The 19,269-nt window shown below is 34.4% G+C and overlaps 2 protein-coding genes across 3 annotated transcripts in view; one reads left to right on the top strand and one right to left on the bottom strand.

Annotated features, from left to right (window-relative positions):
- LOC147845623 (uncharacterized) overlaps positions 1–19,269 on the bottom strand; it is an 807,608-nt gene that overhangs the window by 578,443 nt on the left and 209,896 nt on the right. The window lies entirely within an intron of this gene.
- The window catches only part of LOC100535636 (protein shisa-9), a 121,919-nt gene that overhangs the window by 49,349 nt on the left and 53,301 nt on the right, over positions 1–19,269 (top strand). For both annotated transcript variants that reach the window (XM_087244509.1, XM_087244508.1), the window contains exon 3: positions 18,111–18,226. In XM_087244509.1, the coding sequence (XP_087100635.1) occupies positions 18,111–18,226 (116 nt within the window). The remainder of the gene's footprint in view (positions 1–18,110; positions 18,227–19,269) is intronic.

Here is a 19,269-nt window from a genome sequence, read left to right as displayed (position 1 = left end):
TCACACACCCTTAAACCAAATTTGTTTACACAATTCACACCTATGCCGCATATCTTTGGACTGTGGGGGAAACGGAATCACCTGGCTGAGACCCACAAGGAGAACATGCAAACTTTACACAGAAACACAGGCCCAGCCAGAACTCGAACCAGCAACCTTCTTGTTGTGAGGCAACAGTGCGTATCATATCACAATCACAATCATATCATTTATTTTAATTTCTTCCATTGTATGTATGTAAACATTTAAAGTTATATGGAAAATAATAAAGCTTTACAATTAAGCTTTATAAAAAGTTTAATATTAAGATTAAATATCAAGTTGTGAGATCAAGGTCCCATAATGCAGTTTAAAAGCATTAATAAATACTTTTAAATTAATAGATATTTTTATGGAGTAGCTATAAAATAAATGATTAAAAAACTAATAAAAAACAAAACAAAATTGAACCATCAAAGTGATTGTGAAAATAATACAATTAAATTTTTGTTTTTCATACAACTCATAAGTTTGACAATAGGAAAATGTGTTTGTATTTACTAGCAACTTTTTAATGCTTCCTCAAATGGACTTTGTCCATAAAATACCTTATAGATTAACAGTGCAAGTATCATATTCCCCATAAAATATTGGGTACTCCTGCAAAAAATAATTAAGAAACTTCATTTGCATTTCTCTGGAAACAAAGTTCTTTCATGAGCAAATACAAGGTGTCTTGGGGAGTGTAATACGTTTGCAGATAAAACAAAGTAAATTTGAGAATTTCTTACAAATTAGGATTTACTTGCAAGTATTGTTTGCTGAAAAACTCTTTAGTATTGTGTTACACAGAAAAGCTTTGTTTATGTGAAAAAGTATAGGCTTCAAGTGAGAAACTTTTTTAAACTTCAAGTTTTAATTATGATGTTCCCTGAGCTATTGTATTCTCCTGCAAAACACAAGTTTCTTTTCCACATACAGTACTGTATTTTTCCACCACAAAAAGTTTCTTGGGGAACCTCAAAAGTTTTGCAAGTGAAAGCCAAAATTCTTGGAAGCACACAGAAGTTAGAGAAGCAGTAAAATATCATTTTAATATTCTCCCCCTTCCCTCCCAATCTAATCTTTTCACCACGTCCCACCTTGGCTCTTATACATTTCAAATCATGCAAAACAGAATGTAGATGAACAGTCGAAGCATGATCACTTAAATAAGAATAGGCTACTGCTTTATTTATATTAAGATCAGTCGTGTCTGCATTGCTTATGAACCCTGTTTGCTGACACAAATATAAGTCTGCCTCCTTCTGCATTCTGGGGAATGTGCTTGGCAGCTGTCAGGATTATTGTGATCATCATAGATGGAAAAGAAATCGTTTTTAGAAGAAGAATGATAAGATTGACTGCATTAATGTGCAGATAACTGAAGACATACAGACAGACAGAGGAGGAAAACAAAATCATGACATTTCGGGGACTTGTGTTGTTTGCTGAGCTGGAAGCATGTGCATGTTTGTTTGAGATGTCTGTGCCAATTCCAATTGATTTATATCTGTTCATCCACCAAAATGCCCACATAAACATCCCCAGGGAAAGAACTTTGTGTGAACTTTGCATTATTTAAATACATTTGAGGTGTACACTGGAACAGACACATGTTTTTCAAGCCGAGCAACTTGAAAAAGACAGTAAAGACTGAGTGTGTCTCCATGTAAAGAATATCAAGAACAAAAAAAACTAAAAAAACAAATGTAATATATAGAACAATATATGTTGCTTTCACATACTTAAGTAATAATAACTCAAATCATGAGGCTCGATACTAAAACCTTAATGAGCAATTAAAAGATAAAATGGGCAAAAAACTTATATACTGTACTTGCACAAAAAGGGGGCACAAATCAAATCTACAAACCAGAATATCGGATTTGAGACAGACAAAATCATCTAAAATTTTTCAAAAACACTATAGGAACTGCATGTACAGTTGAGGTCAGAATTATTAGCCCCCCACGCCAACCCTGCCACCCTTGTTATTTTTTCCCCACTTTCTGTTTAATAAAGAGAAGTTTTTTTCTAAACATAATAGTTTTAATAACTCATTTATTTATCTATGCCATGATGACAGTAAATAAAATTTGACTAGATATTTTTCAAGACACTTCTATACAGCTTAAAGTGACATTTAAAGGCTTAACTAGGTTAATTAGGTTAACTAGACAGGTTAGGTTATTTAGGCAAGTTATTGTATAACAATTGTTTGTTCTGTAGACTGTCGAAAAATATAGCTTAAAGAGGCTAATAAGTTTTACCTTAAAATGTTTTTTTTTTTTAATTAATAACTGCTTTTATTCTAGCCGAAATAAAACAAATAAGACTTTCTTCAGAAGAAAAAATATTATCAGACATACTGTGAAAAAATCCTTGCTCTGTTAAACATTATTTGGGAAATATTTTTAAAAAAATTCAAAGGGAGGCTAATAATTTTGACTTCAACTGTATAATCGTGCTACAGTATAACATTTAAAAGTTCTGGTCCACCATTTACAACAAATTGGCACCACTTAAATTCGTGAATATAATCTATATTTTGCACCATCTATGGTCTTTGGTGATTCTTATAATAAAAGTCAATAGAGACAGTCTTTTAAGAATATAGGTAAACACACACATGGAGTCAGTTTATAACTTCATTAAATGTTCTACTGAAGAAAGAAAGGCACTATTAAAGTAAATTAACAGGATTTTTTTTTTTTTTTTTTTTTTGCTGAGCTATCCCTTTTTTTCGCAATTGACTATACAAAACACAACCTCTAATCACTTGACTTTAATCTAGCTATTTAACTTATATAATTGCACTTTAAGTTGGATAGTATCTAGCAAAAAAACTACATTGTATAAAACATGTTAAACATGTTAACTTAATTTTATAAGTTACGTAGGCTGTTTTAAAGGGTAACAAAACACATTTTTTGAGATGTTGACAGTCATATGTGTGTCCCTCGTTGCACTATTACTACTAAAAACACTATTACACTCTATTACACTACAGGAGCTGTCACTTGGACTGTACCTTTTTAAAACGTACATATTTGTACCTGAAGGATCCATAATTGTACCTCAAAGGTACTCTTTAGGTACATTTGGGCACTGATATGCATCTCTGAGGTACTTCTGTGGACCCTTTGGGTACAAATATGTATCTTTTGAAAGGGTACTGCCCCAATGACAGCTCCTGTATCTTCATTCCCGAGAGTGAAGGACACATATTTCACAAAAAAAGTGATGATTGGTTGTTTTTGCGTTCACGTTATGTTTGAGCAAATTCGTCTTCCAGTTTGAAAAGAAATTTAGAAGCTACTTCACGGCAATTAGATCCTTGTGTAAATTCCAGCATGGAGATTGGATGTCTGTACCGGCAGTTTAACATGATATAAGTTCAATGGACTCATAAGGTAAAATTGTTTTAGCTTAAAAATGAAGGCAACCAGGATCATATTCAGTGTGGTAAAATATCATATAATAAGTTGATTCAACATAAAATTGTAAGACAACTTGCTGCAGAGGTTTTTTTTTTTGTTGACTTTTAACCCAAGTACTGCACGTGACTCGTTTTTAGTTGAGTCAACTAATAAAGCTCTGCAGCAAGTGGCAAAGACTAAAAAATATTAGAAATCAAATATTAAACCTATTACAACTATCATCTCTTTATTAAACAGCATTTAAATATTTGAAATATTTGAAAAAGGTTTACAATTTCACAGCTGGGTTAAAAATTTTGCAGTGAAATGCAAATCAAAAGAGTCTTGAATTTTAAGATTCAATATAATGAGCGGAGATAAAGATAAATATAATTGTTAGTTTTTAAGTTATACACAAATAATAATAATACAGTTTCCACACTGTGCTGTTGTCTATAGAGCATAGTGAGTCTGTAAATTCCAGACGTGAGCAGAGAGAATTTGCTGCTGTCAGGCATTATTGGGTTTCTTCAGAAAATCAGTCAGAAGGGGAAGGATGTCAAACCTCATTGGTTTTTCGTTACCCAGCAAATCTTCACTTGCCACCCATAAATTGCTAAAAGCAAATACACGCACTGACATCTGAATGATTATATATCCCAGCGGACAACCTTGAACAACACCGCGTGATTTCTCATGTAAACGACGAGCCGGGCAGAATAAAAGGTCTCTGTTATGTATATTAGCGCTCAAAGACACGCACACGCAGTCTCTAATTTGCTGATAACCACATCTGAGGCTCTTTGTAGTGAGTCAGGAACATCAGGGCCAAATATTTTCCCTACTGTGATATCGCTAAAGGCTAATGCACCAGAAACATACACATTTTCACACACAAACATACAGGATGCATACAGTCTCTCCTACTAGAGCAGCATTAGCCTGCAGCAAACCGGGTCACTATATGAACCATCTGTCCCACCAGCTCAAAGTTTGAACTAACTGTTTCCCAGTGCATGACCAGATAAAAAAAAAAAAAAAACTCTCTGCTCAAACTTATTTTGATGGTCTGAGTGCTCCAAACAATATAGTTAATGAAGCAGTGGTCAAGCGTCAGGATGGCCCAAGCTAAATGCAGCTATACAAAAAAAAAAAAAAAAAGGCATGTAAACCAAATAGCCTAAGTTAATAGACCAGCAAACACCATATTGCATAATAATGTAAAAAGAATGCTTTAGCCAATTTCATGCTGGTTTTCACATGGGTAGAGTAGCCAAGCTGCTACAATAATCAGCTTGATCTGGTGCCAGTAACTACATTGTCTGCTAATATTAAATATCAAGGTCGTTACTGGCTTTTCTGTTTGCAAAAAACAAAGGTGATGACCATCAATGAAAACAGCCTAATCACAGATTGAGTCAGTAAAGTAGAAAAACAGAATGCTTGAACCTGTTTGCTGGCAGGTTAATTAGCTGAAATGCATCATATGTGAGATTAATCAGCCATATCTACAACATAAACAATCTACAACTTCCACTCACACACAGTGCAAGCAAAAGCTCAATTTAATTAGAACGATTACATGCTATTCAGAAAGCATATCCAGCACTTTTTATACACCATTGCACTAGCAATGTGTTACATGTGATGCAATATCCAAAACATTCTCTAATACATGAAAGGAATAATGAAATCATGATTAATTCAAAACACAGCAGCTTCTACTAAGGGGGGATACTTCAGTTCAGTGTAAAAATGTGCATTTTCTTGCTAAGTATTTTAGTCCTGATTTTTTTTTTTTAATTTCTACAGATTCTTAAAACAAGATACATTTACTTTACAGTGAAAGAACTTTAGATGTGAAAGCGTTCATGAAAATTAATAAAGTCAGATTGTGCTTCAAAGAAGAAGAAAAAAAGACTTGCCAGTGGGGTTAGAAACTATTTATTTTTTATCACTGACAGATTGTTTCTTGTTTTTTTTTCCTCCAGTATTCAGTAAATGTGTTTTTCTTCACTGTAAAAAATGCAAGGTTAGACACAATTCCTTTATGTTGTCACAACACAAATCGATTAGGTTAATTTAATTGTTTGTACAAATTTAAGCAGATTTACCATAAAACAAGATCTCCCCCAAAAACCTTTTCAAGTGTTCACACTTAGCTTATAATCAATAGAGCGCAATTGGCATGCTGTCCAGGGAGAGAGCCCTGAGCTCATAATATCCTCGAGCCCGGGGCTCCCTTCTGTTAGAAGAGCGAGAGGGGAGTTCGAGCTCAGGTATGTCTCGAGAGCTCCCCTGCTTGACGCCATGTGAGAAGTATAAACTAAGGTTGTCTTGGGTGATAATTTGGTTTAGTCGATTGGCTATGGTGTAAGTTTTTGGACGGTGGGAGGAAACTGGGGAACCCGGGGGAAACCCTCGCAAACACAGGGAGAACATAGAAACTCTGCACAGAAACGGCAACCGGCCCAATAGGAGATTGGACCAGCGGTGTTCTTGCTGTAAGGCAACAGTGCTAGGCACTGGGCCACCGTGTCTCCCTATTGGAAAAAAGGGCGGGAAGTAGGAGTGAAAGGGGGGGGGGGGGGGGGGGGGAATTCAAGACGAAGATAACTGAAGTAAAAAACTTTGGTTATTTATAATGCTTCCATAATCATCTCATAGAGCAGATTACAGAGCTAATCAGGTGCGTGTTGATCGTAAGCAAGTGCTCTTCTCGAAATTAGTTTATAAATAAACAAATATATATTGTATGATATATATATATATAATAATATAAGAATAGGGTATATAAGCAGCTAGGGTTTCTTCCCATATTTATAAACTTCTGGTGAATGGTTAATGTGACTTTTTTTTACATTTTATATAGTTGCTTGTACAGCATCAATGTTGTAATGTAATTAAAATATGATTTATTAAATAGACTTCAGCATTCATTTAGTTGTTCAAGCGTAAAACGAGATGAAAAACCGTTTACACATACAGTACATGCCCGTCAGGATTGGTAGGCTAGTGCAGAAGCTCAATTGAATATACTGAAGTAAAATAAATGTTCATATTTCAAAGATATGGCGGGGGAAAAATTTAATTTGATGCAGTGCTTCTTGTACAATCTGAGACCCACTTTATATCTTATAGCACTCAGCCAGTGGAGACAGCTGATATTTAAAGAAAACAGACCTTAAACACAGTGATTTTGTAACAGCATACATTTTATCGGAAGCGATTGACCCATTCATGCATTCATTCATTGTCTTGTCGGCTTAGTCCCTTTATTAATCTGGGTCACAACAGCGAATAGAACCGCCAACTTATCCTGCACGTTTTTACACAGCGGATACCCTTACAGCCGCAACCCATCTCTGGGAAACATCCACATACACATTCACACGCTACGGACAATTTAGCCTACCCAATTTACCTTTAACGCATGTCTTTGGACTGTGGGGGAAACCGGAGCACCCGGAGGAAACCCAAGCGAACGCAGGGAGAACATGCAAACTCCATTCAGAAACGCCAACTGAGCCGAGGTTCGAACCAGCGACCCAGCGACCTTCTTGCTGTGAGGCAACAGCACTACCTACTGTGCCGCTGCGTCACCATCGCTTGACCCAGGTCACTGAAAAGTTAAAAGTTCTTTCGCATATTTATGCATATGCCATATTGTGTTGTTTAAACTCATTTTAAATAAGTAGTTTGCACATGCAGTGATAGTCATTTTTGAGTGTTGTAGCTTATATACATTTTTTTACAGAATTTAAAAATGAACCATCTTAAAGGGAAAGTCCACTCACTGTTTAAAACAAAGCAAAGTGCATTTATGATACAGCACCTGACAAAAGTCTTGTCGTCGATCCCAGTTGTAAGCAAAAAATAATAACTTGACTTCTAGAGATCATTCGGTAAAGTGTCAGAAGGTAAATTTTTCCGATGAATCATTCTGTTGAATTGCATCCCAATCATCACAAATACTGCAGAAGACCTATTGGAACCCGCATGGACCCAAGAGTCTCACAGAAATCAGTTAAGTTTGGTGAAAGAAAAATCATTGAATTACATTCAGTATGGGGGCATGCGAGAGATCTGCAAAGTGAATGGCAACATTAACATCCTTATCAAGACATTTGTGTTGCCCAATACAATACAAACCACAGGAGAGGGCAACTTCTTCAGCCTCCACATCAAAGTTTCTAAAAGCAAAGAAGGTCAAGGTGCTCCAGGATTGGCCAGTCCAGTCCCCAGACATGAACATTATTAAGCATATCTGGGGTAAGATGGAGGAGGCATTGAAGATAAATCCAAAGAATGCAAGGATGCTTTTTTTTGCCATTCCAGATGACTTTATAAATAAGTTATTTGAGTCATTGCAAAGATGTATGGATGCAGTCGTCCAAGCTCGTGAGAGTCATACACAACAATAATTATTTTCCCACTGCACCATGACTTTATATTCTATATTATTTCTGTTAAGTGACAAGACTTTTGTCTCTAAGCAAAGTCAGACCTTACTGTCCTAATTAACTAATTCAAAATCATGGCATAATGATATTTTATTTTGGTAAAATAACTGTAATCTAGAGGCCTTTGCCTTTTATATAAGCCACTTCTGAAGCCAAATGATCAACTAGAATTTAAAAATGATTTGTTGTTCCTAAAACTTGGATAGGCGACAAGACTTTTATCAGGTAGAGTATACATCAGTAGTCTGACACACATAAAGAGCACCCTGCGCTGACACTGAGAAGAAGACACTGTTTAATGAAGTATAACGTTTTGTTTTTGTTTTATGTAAGCACAAAAATATTCACTTTCCTTGATAATATTCAGAATGAACCACCAAAGACATATCAATATTTTTCTAAACTTTGACTTTTTGAACAGTCTATGGAAGTTCAGAGAGCTCCCAGATTCCTTCTAAAAATCTTCATTTGTATTCTGAAGACGAACGAAGGTCTCAAGAGTTTAGAACGACATGAGGGTTAGCAATTAGTAACATAATTAACATTTTCGTGTGAGCTAACTCTTTAATCAAAAGCACTTTTTTTAAAATCAAATCTGCAATACAGCATTTGTATACATCATACTCCCAAACCCAGCACAGCTAGTGACTACAGAACATAGATTAGGAAGGAGTTCAGCAAGTTCCTGTCTAAAAGCCCCCAGTTGGGTCTTAAAGTGAGTTAGGAGCCAGTCGGGGAGGGCACTTAAGACTGATTTGGGACACCTGCAGTTAATCTTTCCACCTGTGATTACCACCCAACTGCCCTAATAAGGATTCAGCGGAAAAGTAACAGTTTAATTAAAGATCACATTTCTGTAATGAAAAGAGAACATGCTGAGAGAACATCAGCAAGATTGGAAATATCTCATCTAAGATATTTCAATCCAGCGCATGTATGGCTAATCAGAAATTCATTCATCGCTCGCATTAGGAGAAGACCATCAGTGTGATTCATCAGTGATCATTTTCTATCAATAAACGACTGATTGCTGCTCTGTTCTGTAGTATAACCGCCGGCCGTGTAGGTGCAACAGATTGAGCTGGTTGGAATTTTTAATTGCGGGTGAATAGAGGTATTCTGGTTTAGCACAGCTGGGTGCAGATGTGTCTATAGATTGTGTCTAGATGTTTCTCAGATTGCACATACCTATATATCTGTTCATGCTTACACGAGAGCACGACATAAGAACCGTTCTCCTGAGAGTGTAAGAGAGACCTTAACATGTGCTCTGAGATGCATTTAAAGATCTTGTCTCTGCTTTTCTACATCCTAGACCCACCAGAAATCAATTGAAGTGTGTGGTTTAGGTTTAGCACAATGCAAATTTAAGATCAATGTCATTGTAATCAGTATTTACAGTCAGGTTTTGGCTCTTAAACCTGAATTATCCAGTGGAAATCTGAATTATTTTATTAACAATGAACAAATTGTGCCTGGTGATTGATGTGAATGAGAATAAAAGTCCTTCTCAGCTCACAACCTCCTTTTAATTATTTAAATTATCTTATAAGAGAGCTTGCATTTCAGTTAAGCAATTTTGTAGTTGAAAGAGAATTTTCTAAACTGACATTAATGTTTAATTGCTTTGCAGCATGTGAAATGTCACTTGAATATGTAAAATACATTAAATACACTGTTGTTTTTAAGTCTGGGAAGGAATTTATTGATAATCCTTTTTGCTGTAGACAATTAGTGCATATATGTTAGACTGCAAAGTGTTGTTCTATATTTTATTGTTAAAATTATTTTAAAATACTTTACATGAGTAGCAAAATTGCATAAAATATAAGTATTTTGTTAGAAAAAAGCAAATGCAATAATTTTCTAATTAATTAATAAATGAAGTAAAGCAACATTTGGCCTTATCATACACCGGGCGCAATAAGGCCAAGACATGTTTGGCACAGTTTGTTGCTATTTTCAGACCAATGCAACCCTAATTTTTCCATTTTGCAACACGCTTTTTAAATAGCAAATCTATTTGCATCACTTTGTGGACTCATGGGTGTTCTGGTTAAGAAAGAAGGCGTGTTAAGGCGCATTGTTGGCGAGTTGCTATTTTGAGGAACTAAAATAAACGGCGCCATTGACCAGCTGAAAGCTGGTAAAAAGTCCAGCAGAAAACGCATTAGTTGTGGGCTTTTTTCAGTTTATTCATGTGTTTAAACTCTCAGTAATGATTAAATCACACTTAACTGAGCTAAACTGAACTGAACTGAACTTAAACACTAAAAAACTGAGCTACACTGTTCCAGTTACTATGACCATTTATGTGAAGCTGCTTTGACACAATCTACATTGTAAAAGCGCTATACAAATAAAGCTGAATTGAATTGAATTGAATTTATTCATGACAATTTGCATTTATATAATGTTATTATTATTAGCAGTATTATTTATTATATGCATATTTATATTTGTTTTAATAAATACACGTTTAGATTTGTCCACTTGTCGGGTTTTGGAGATGTGTGCATCACCATATGGATAATAAGAACAGGTTGTGTGTTTGGATACAACTCATAACGACACTTCGTTATTGTTGTTCAATAATTAATTTGCTGGAAAATAAGAACTGAATTTAAAAGTCATTTTGGAACAAATCTGTGCACTTAACAAATTAAATTAAATATGTAGGCTTATGGATGTCTTTGGCGGAGTACGTACAACACCGCTTTCTTATCCACAAAATTAAAGGAGTGAAGGAAAGAGAGAGTAAAGAGGCCAAATAGAGGAGGCTCAATCTTTATCCTCGCACTCATTAAGAGAATAAGCACTACCCTGTTAGACCATACGCCATGGCGCAAACCATATTTTTCCATCCTTAAAATAGCAAAAGTGGATTTGGACAAGCTTGTAATGCTTTTGCGCCATGTGCTTTAGACTTTGCACCTCAATCGTTGAAATAGAGCCCATCGACTTTAATATTTTTTTTATTTTTATCTGCATACGTCATTTAATTTTTCTGTTCAATACCTCAAAGTGGCAATTAACGCTCTATGAAATAAGAATATTTTGTCAAGAAAAGAAAAAATAAGAAGAAAAACACGAGAAGAAATGTCCTAGTGCAGAACAGGGAAAAAATACACTTGGTAATTTATGATATCAAGTGTTTATCCAAGATTCAATAGTACATGTGTCTTATTTTAAGGATTTGCACATATTTTACCAACACAAATAAAAACTGCAGAGTTCCACACAATTCATTCATGTTGTCCTAACACAAATTGATTAGGTTAACTTAACAAATTTAAGTTGATTGAACATATAACAATTAAGCTATCCCAAAATAATTTCAAGGATTGGGTCGTTTCTGCTCATTTGAAGTAAGTAGTTTGACCAAGCAGCAAAAATCCTTTGTTAAATGTATACATTGACAATTTTTTATTTAAGTAAACAATAAATAAATAAATAAATAAATAAATAAATTAGTAAGTCTAATGTACCAATATAGCTAATATTTCAGACCAATACATTTTAGTTATTTTATTTTACAAATACCTTTATGATAACTATAATAGGGTAGATTTTTAAATGACTTTAGTTAAATTTTTGGAATTATTATTTTATTATTTAAATATACCTTAAAAACAAAAACAACAACAACAACAACAACAACAACAACAACAACAACAACAATAATAATAATAATAAAATTAATAATAATAATAATAGTAATAATTATAATAATGGCAGTTCATTCCGCTGTGGTGACCCCTGATTAAGAAAGAGACTAAGTCGAAAAGAAAATGAACAAATTAATTACAATAATAATAATAATAATAATAATAATAATAATAATAATAATAATAATAATAGGTTTAAAAACAACTCCGAAATTAGTGGTTAATGTCATAACTACAAAGAAATAAAAGTAACAAATTGAATAACCATCAATTTTTATGAAGCAATGAAACAATTTTCTTGCAAAATACACTCCAGTGCTCGTGTTTTACTCTTAACGAATATTTTAACAGCTTACCTCCACAATTGCCTGTCTGAGTGTAAAATCACCAGAAAATCATCTTCGCACCCACCAGTCAGGATATGATACATCTCGCTAGAGAGGGACAGGAAGTGTACATATGTTAGTGAACCACCATTTTCCCTGTGTGGCCTGTGCTGGCTTTGAGCAGACGGTAGAAAGGATCCACAGGGCAGCAGATCTGTCGGGCTTAAAGCAGAGAGAGCTGGCCCAAGCGAGAGCCTCTTTCTCCTAGCTGTTATCATGAAAGAGACAGACTCTTCTCACACTCCTCAGCCTGGCACTCCTGGACACTGTCCCAAGTGTCCACCCTGCTCCGAATCTGAGCCTGCAAAACAGTGAATGAGGAGACAATGATGTTGCAAGGGAAATAACAGAAGCTTAAAGACCAGCAGAGCAGAATTATTCAGAATTGCAATGGAATCAAGTCACTTTCGGTGCACCTATACAGTTTTAATGTGACCACTGGAGAACTTGCCGGGTAAATCGAGACGGTCGGTTATTGTTAAAATCAAGACACTTTAGGGGGAAAAAAAATAGTTGTCACTATTCGTTCCTAGTAAAATATGCTTATAATTACACATTGTTTTTGTAGTAAAAAAGTTTTTTTGTTGTGCTTAAATATGCAAATGAGCCATTTTAATTAAATATAAACTAATTTGCATACATTTCTAGTACAAAAATCTAAAGTCAGGCTAAAAATTCTTGTTGTTATAGTTTAGTTTACTTTATACTTTAATGTCCGTTCTGCTTAGCACAAAAAGGAAATGTGTCTTTAACACCGGATTTAAGACAACAGCTGCATAAATACAACATACAACAATCACACAATAGCAACACTCATCAAGACAACAAAATGAGTTAAAAACCTAAAAACCAAATTAGCCCCTATACATATCACTGCAGATCATTCTTGGCAACCACCCTATTCACTTCAAATTGTGATCCGATTTAAAACAACAACTGCAATTGGGATAAGTTACTTTTTATGCGCAGTTCTTCAGGCTTTAGCAATTCTAAACCTGCATCCTGATGGTACCACTTCAAAAGCTAAGTTAAGGGTTGTGTTGTCTTAAAAAAATCGCAATTGCTGTTTTTTCCATAAAGGAGTCGAATAGAATCTGCAGTGAATGTTGTTTGTGACCAGTTATCTTATTTGCCTGATTGATTATTTGCGATAAGATCTTTTTCTGTTTGTGTTGTTTTACCAAATCAGAAAACAATATTATATGTGAGAACACTCTCTATTAATGATGCCATGTTTAAAGTCTGTGTACTAACATTAAAACCTCTCAACTTGCCGAGGAGACTTAAGAATCTAATCTAATCTAATCTAAAGCGCCGACTTGCCTTCTTACAAACAGCCTCTACATTACTATCAAAATTCAGTTTATTGTCAATAATTGTGCCTAAAAACTTGAAATTTGAGACCTGTTCTATTATTTTTTCAGTTATGATGACTGGTTCATAAAATCTAGTATCTACTGCTCTTGTTTGACTTCCCAGACATAGTTCTTTTGATTTTCCAATAAAAAGATGTAATGAACCCATCTGTGATACTATTAATATATTTAATATATAAGGAGCTATTCATTTCTACCTGAAAGGAAACCAATGCCAGATCATTGGCGTATTTTATAAGAGCGAGATCCTCATCATATTATTATTGTCACATAGTCAAAGGTTTTTACTGAGTGGAAAATGTTGAAAATCTCACTTTTTATAAAATATAATAAAACAATAAATATATAAAATAGATATATTTTGAGGTGATATACAATTATATCTAATTATAGATATGAATAAAAGAGAAGTTTGTTTAATGTAGGTGCTGAGATTTATGGTTCAGTTCAGGATAAAAATCATATTTAGTAAAAAATGTTTTGAAAATATTGAAATGGAAATCAAAAATGTGACAAAAGAAACACTTAAAAGGTTTATGTCATCATTTACTGGCTATTCACTTGTTTTTAAATCTGTTTGAGATTCATTCTTTTATTGAACATAAAAGAGAATATTCTGAAGAAAACAGGAAACCTGTAACCCGTGACTTCCATATAGTATTTGTTTTTCCCACTGTGGAAGTCAATGGTTACAGGTATTCAACTTTCTTTAAAATATCTTCTTTTGAGTTCAACACAAGAAAGAAAGTCAGAAAGATTTGGGAATTACTTGAGAATGAGTAAATAATGAGTACATTTAAATTTTAAAAGTGTATCTTAAAAAGTCAAAACATCCAAAACCTCAAACTTCTCAAGTTTGAACAAATCTCAAGATTTCGTCACCTTAGAATTATAAGGTTCTATCTGACATTTTTCTCACAATTGAGTGGTACACATATTCTTATTATATGACAGCTCATTTTCATTATGCTTATTTTCATTATGTTTTTTATAAGTTGTTTACATTTTTACAAAACCAAAAAGGTTTTATCTACCAAGTCGAACTCTAGCTTGGCTCTTTAAAGTTCTTTCTGAGACCTATCTGGACCAATCAGGATCAGTTTTCTTTGTCATGTCTTGGTTATTTAGCCAGATTACTCCAGTGACAGCGGGAAAGACCAAAAAGAAAAAAAAATCAGAGTCAACTAAACAATTCTGCACCACACAAAATTAGGAAGAATTTAAATCCTAAAAATTTAGAAATTTGATATTTAGCCTTGAAGCTTATATGCCCCTTAAATTGAATTCACGGGGCATATAATTCAATAAATATAATTCATGTAAAGCATAGGTCTCAAACTCAACTCCTATAGGGCCGCAGCCCTGCACAGTTTTGCTCCAACCCTATCAAACACAGCTGATCCAAATTATCCAGGTGTTCAAAAGAGTCATGAACACCTTTAGTAGTTGGATCAGCTGTGTTTAATCAGAGTTGGAGCAAAACTGGACAGCTGCGGCCCTATAGGAGTTGAGTTTGAGACCTGTTATGTAAAGCATATATTCAATAATAATTACCATGTGAATAACATAAAATTAACAGTTGCACTGGGCAAAAATATTTAGCACAGCCTTGTATGCTTAATTTGAATAAGAAAAAATATTCATCCAAAAACATTAAATAAATGTTATACAAAGCATAAATCAACATATTGATACAATATTATTTTTTATTATTATATTAAGAAGCAGACTGATAGTATTTCTTAAAAAAAAAGTATTGCTTCAATTAATGATCTGCCAGACAGAACCTTATAACTCCAAGCAGAATTTGCCGTTTGTTTAAATTTAAGAGAATTTTAATAGTTTACATTTAGAGTACATTTATTGTCTCTGTCATGTTAATGAGAGAAGAAGAACTGTTACATACATATTGTTTGCTATATGGAATGCAAAAACTCTGAAGCCCGATATCTCAAAATCATTTAGAACACAGATAGAACCTTATAATTCCAAGGCGACGATTTTTATTTAAGTGTTAGTGAGATGTAATGTCTGCACTGAGACTTGAAAAAAGGGCTCAATCCTGGACAATCGGTGAAGGTTACAGTCACTGAAACTCCCAGAGAGGGATTTGGATGGATTCTAGAGGTGCGAATGGTAGTTATAGTGAATAAAAGGAGAGATTCAAGGACAACTGGGGCAGTGACCGAATGAAATATTCGTTGAAAGCATAAGAGGAAATGATAGAGGAAGAGTGGGAATGAAAGAATGAGCTGAATTAAAATGTGCAATAGTGAGACTGCATGGGAATAAATTAAAAGGCATAAAAGTGTGCAATGAAGCAGATTCAGTGCATGCATAAAATAAAATTTAAACCATTTGTATGTATCCCAAAGCTTACACAAGCGCAGCCTCTTCTGAAAAAAACTAATTTGGATAAATCTGTGCTGTCCAATTTTTGATCTATTTCAAAACTAACCTTTTTAAATAAGATTTTGGAGAAAACTGTTTTAACACAACTACAGAGCTTTCTGGAGCTTAACGTTGTTCATGAAGTTTTTCAATCAGGTTTTAAGGCATATCATAGTACTGAGTGTGCACTGCTACGCGTGATGAATGACATTTTGTTATTGAGGGACTCTGGGCACTCTGTGATCCTTATGCTTCTTGACCTTACTTCAGCTTTGACACTATAGACCATGAGATCCTTATTTCCCGTCTTGAGAAATTGGTTGGCATTCAGGGTTCTGCTCTTAAATGGTTTAGATTGTATTGTCAAACTGAAGCTTTTGTGTTAGTGTTGGTCAGACCTTTTCATCTTCCAAACCCCTGACGTGGAGTTGGGCAAGGGTCGATCCTTGGACATATCTTTTTTTTTTTAATATATTTTACATTTCAGATTTATGTCCCTCATAAAAATAATGATAAAAATCTCCTTGACTCCCTAAAGAGATGTCTAATCAAGGTTAAGACCTGGTTGTCGTTAATTTTTTAAAATTTCAATGAGGAAAAAACTGAGGTGGTCTGGATTGGGGATCCTGCCCGTCTGGAATTACTAGGTTTTGTTGAGCTATAAGCTTATCAAAACCCTGTCGTTAGAAACCAAGGGTTTCAGTTTGATAGTGATCTGAAATTTAACAAACAAGTAAATCAGTTGTTAAATCCATTTTTTTCCATTTGCGACTTACCAGTTGAAGTTGTAATTTCTCTTTTTTAATGACCTTGACAAGGTGATCCATGCTTTAATTTTGGGAAGATGACTATTGCACTGTTGACTATTGCAACTCTTTGTGTGGGTATTAGACAAAATGCTCTGAATAGATTGCAATTATTCCAAAATGTGGCTGCAAGAATTTTGACAGGGACTCGCAAGCATGAGCACATATCCCCAGCTCTTTCCTCTCTGGGATGGCTGCCTGTTAGGTCACAGATTGATTTTAAATAAAAAAAAATTGTTTTTAAATCTTTAAATGAGTCTTTAAAAGGTCCTGGTGTAAGCAAAGAGGGGATCGGGCTTTTGCTGTTCTCGCCCCAAAATTCTGGAACAAGCTTCCACCTCACTTTAGACACGCTTTAACTCTATCTGTTTTTAAAAAGCTTCTAAAACTGCATCTGTGTTCTTTAGCATTTGAGCCTTTTCAATGTTGAGGGCTTAGCCTTTTGTTTTAATTGTTATGAATGTGATGTTGAACTTATTTTGATTAGCATTGATTGTGGTTAGCACTTTGGGCAACCCTGTGTTGTAAAAAATGTGCTATATAACTAAACTAAACTAAACTAAACTAAACTAAACTAAAATAAACTAAACTAAACTAAAATTCCAAAGCTTAAACAATCGTCATATGCCTCTTTTTCAGTTTGCATTTTGTTCAGTAATGTAATGCTTGCCAATTGTTTACTAAATGTCGCTAGACAACATCATACCAATGTTTTTCAGAAACTAGATAGGCTTCTCGGGAAGTCAATGGATGGTGTTTTACTTTAAAAAGGCCAGGCTCAGAATTTTTTTCTATAAAACTCAACAGTCAACTTTATCAAATGAGTGTAGTTAACTCAAAATTGACTGGAATACAGGAATGTACTGTATTTGTTTAGTTATTCTTTATCAAGTGACATCAACATGTACTGGCCTGGCATGTACAGCAAAGACCATGTGAGGATTTGTAAGGATTCATGTGAAAAAGGATTACTTGTCATCTAAACATCTAAAATGCATTATTTCAGTGCAATGTTGTCAAGTAAAAGTACCCTCTGTTACTCCTTCATTCCTAAATGAACAAACAGATACACCCGGAGTACAGTACATGTTGATTTAAGTCTTGCATGTAGATACAAGTTCTGTTTACTTAAGCTTATGTGATGAGCTGTAATTACTTTCTAATTAAGCTCTGCTCATTTTAATTAACCAAAAGAAGTGTTTGCCTCAAGTTTCAATTTGCAGTTTTCCCAATTTTTAATCACATTTTACTGGATAATTTCGACATTTATTTAAAGAAAGCAGACACAAAAACAACTTGGAGTGTGTAATTCATTTTTAGGAGCATAGTTTAGCATTATTAATTAAATAAATAAATAAATAAAATTTGCACAGTTCACAGAAATCTCAAGTCATTCTTCACCTCAAGATGCATCTCACCATGTTTAAAAGACTTGAGGACAAATGACTCGAATTAGTGCGACGTGACTTGGACCGCATTCAAAACCCTAGCCTGGGCTCGTGTCTGGTTTGTATTGCTCACTTTTATTTGCCAAGACCCTGCTGAGAACTGATGGTGTACAAACTCGTCTCTTATTTTAGGGCCCTGACGGAGCTGTTGAAGCAGCCAGGCGAGGCCGGAGGTGTGGACAGAGGCGGAGGACACCACCCTATCGGCTCCAACGGCATCTCCGGCAGGTCAATGCGCACCAACAACGGTGAGTCAGAGCCTCTACTGAGCCCAAACACAAACACTTGCAGGTGTAATCAACAGCAAGGAAAATATCGTGAACGTCACACGTTCAGTGTTAAGGTGAAAAGGAGCCTTGGCGGGTTGCTTGCTGTTCTGTTTTTGTTGCCAGTGCTCTGAGGTGAGCCCTGCAGATTTTGGCTATTTCAGTATGTGACAATTTCAAATAGGCAGGTGGGAATAAAAGACTTTTGTTCAAACTTAATATGCAGTGAGATTTGTTATTTGACAGTAATTTAGTGGTTCTTTTAAAAACGTTGCTTGTTTGAGCAGAATTACAATGTTACAGTAACTTGATGTCACTTTGGGGTAGAACTATACTCTTGACCAGCCTATGAGTAACATAGAAAAAGATTTTTTGCTTGACGTTGATTCATCAACTGGTTTTAAGGCAATGGTAAAAGGTATTTTTTTACTTTACTATACTACCTGAGTACATTTTACTTTATCAGCTTCATTTTATTATATTTCCATTATGTACTTACTGTAATCGTAACAGGATAATAGTGTATAATGTAGTGAAGGAGCTAAACCTGTTAAACTGGTTTACAATTTAAACTGAACAAATAGTTTGTGAACTAGGCAAATCTGTGCATCTTATTTGTTTTAAGTTATTTCAGCTAGAATAAAAGCAATTTTAATTTAAAAAGAACAACAACATTTTGTTCAATATTATCAGCCCTCTTAAGAGTTTTGTTATACAAGGACTTATTACCCTAACTTGCCTAAATAACCTAGAAGTCCTTTAATGTCACTTTGAGCTGTCTTCATGGCAAAGATAAAAGAAATCAGCTATTATAAATAATTTTTGGAAATGTGTTGAAATAAAATCTTCTTTTTGTTAAACAAAAATTAGGGAAACAAATATACAGGAGTATAAAAATTCAGGAGGGTTAATAATTCTGAATTCAAATGGATATTTGTACAAAATAAAAATAAATATAAAGAATTTGCATTAAATGCTTTTAATCAGTTTTAAAGTTACTTTTTTTAAAGTGAAAATTGTGTACT

Source organism: Danio rerio, chromosome 3 (assembly GCF_052040795.2).
Source record: "Danio rerio strain M-AB ecotype USA chromosome 3, GRCz13ab, whole genome shotgun sequence".
In the NCBI taxonomy this organism is placed as follows: Eukaryota; Metazoa; Chordata; class Actinopteri; order Cypriniformes; family Danionidae; genus Danio; species Danio rerio.
The sequence above is the reverse complement of the archived record's forward strand: the minus strand, read 5'-3'. Positions and strand labels throughout refer to the sequence as shown.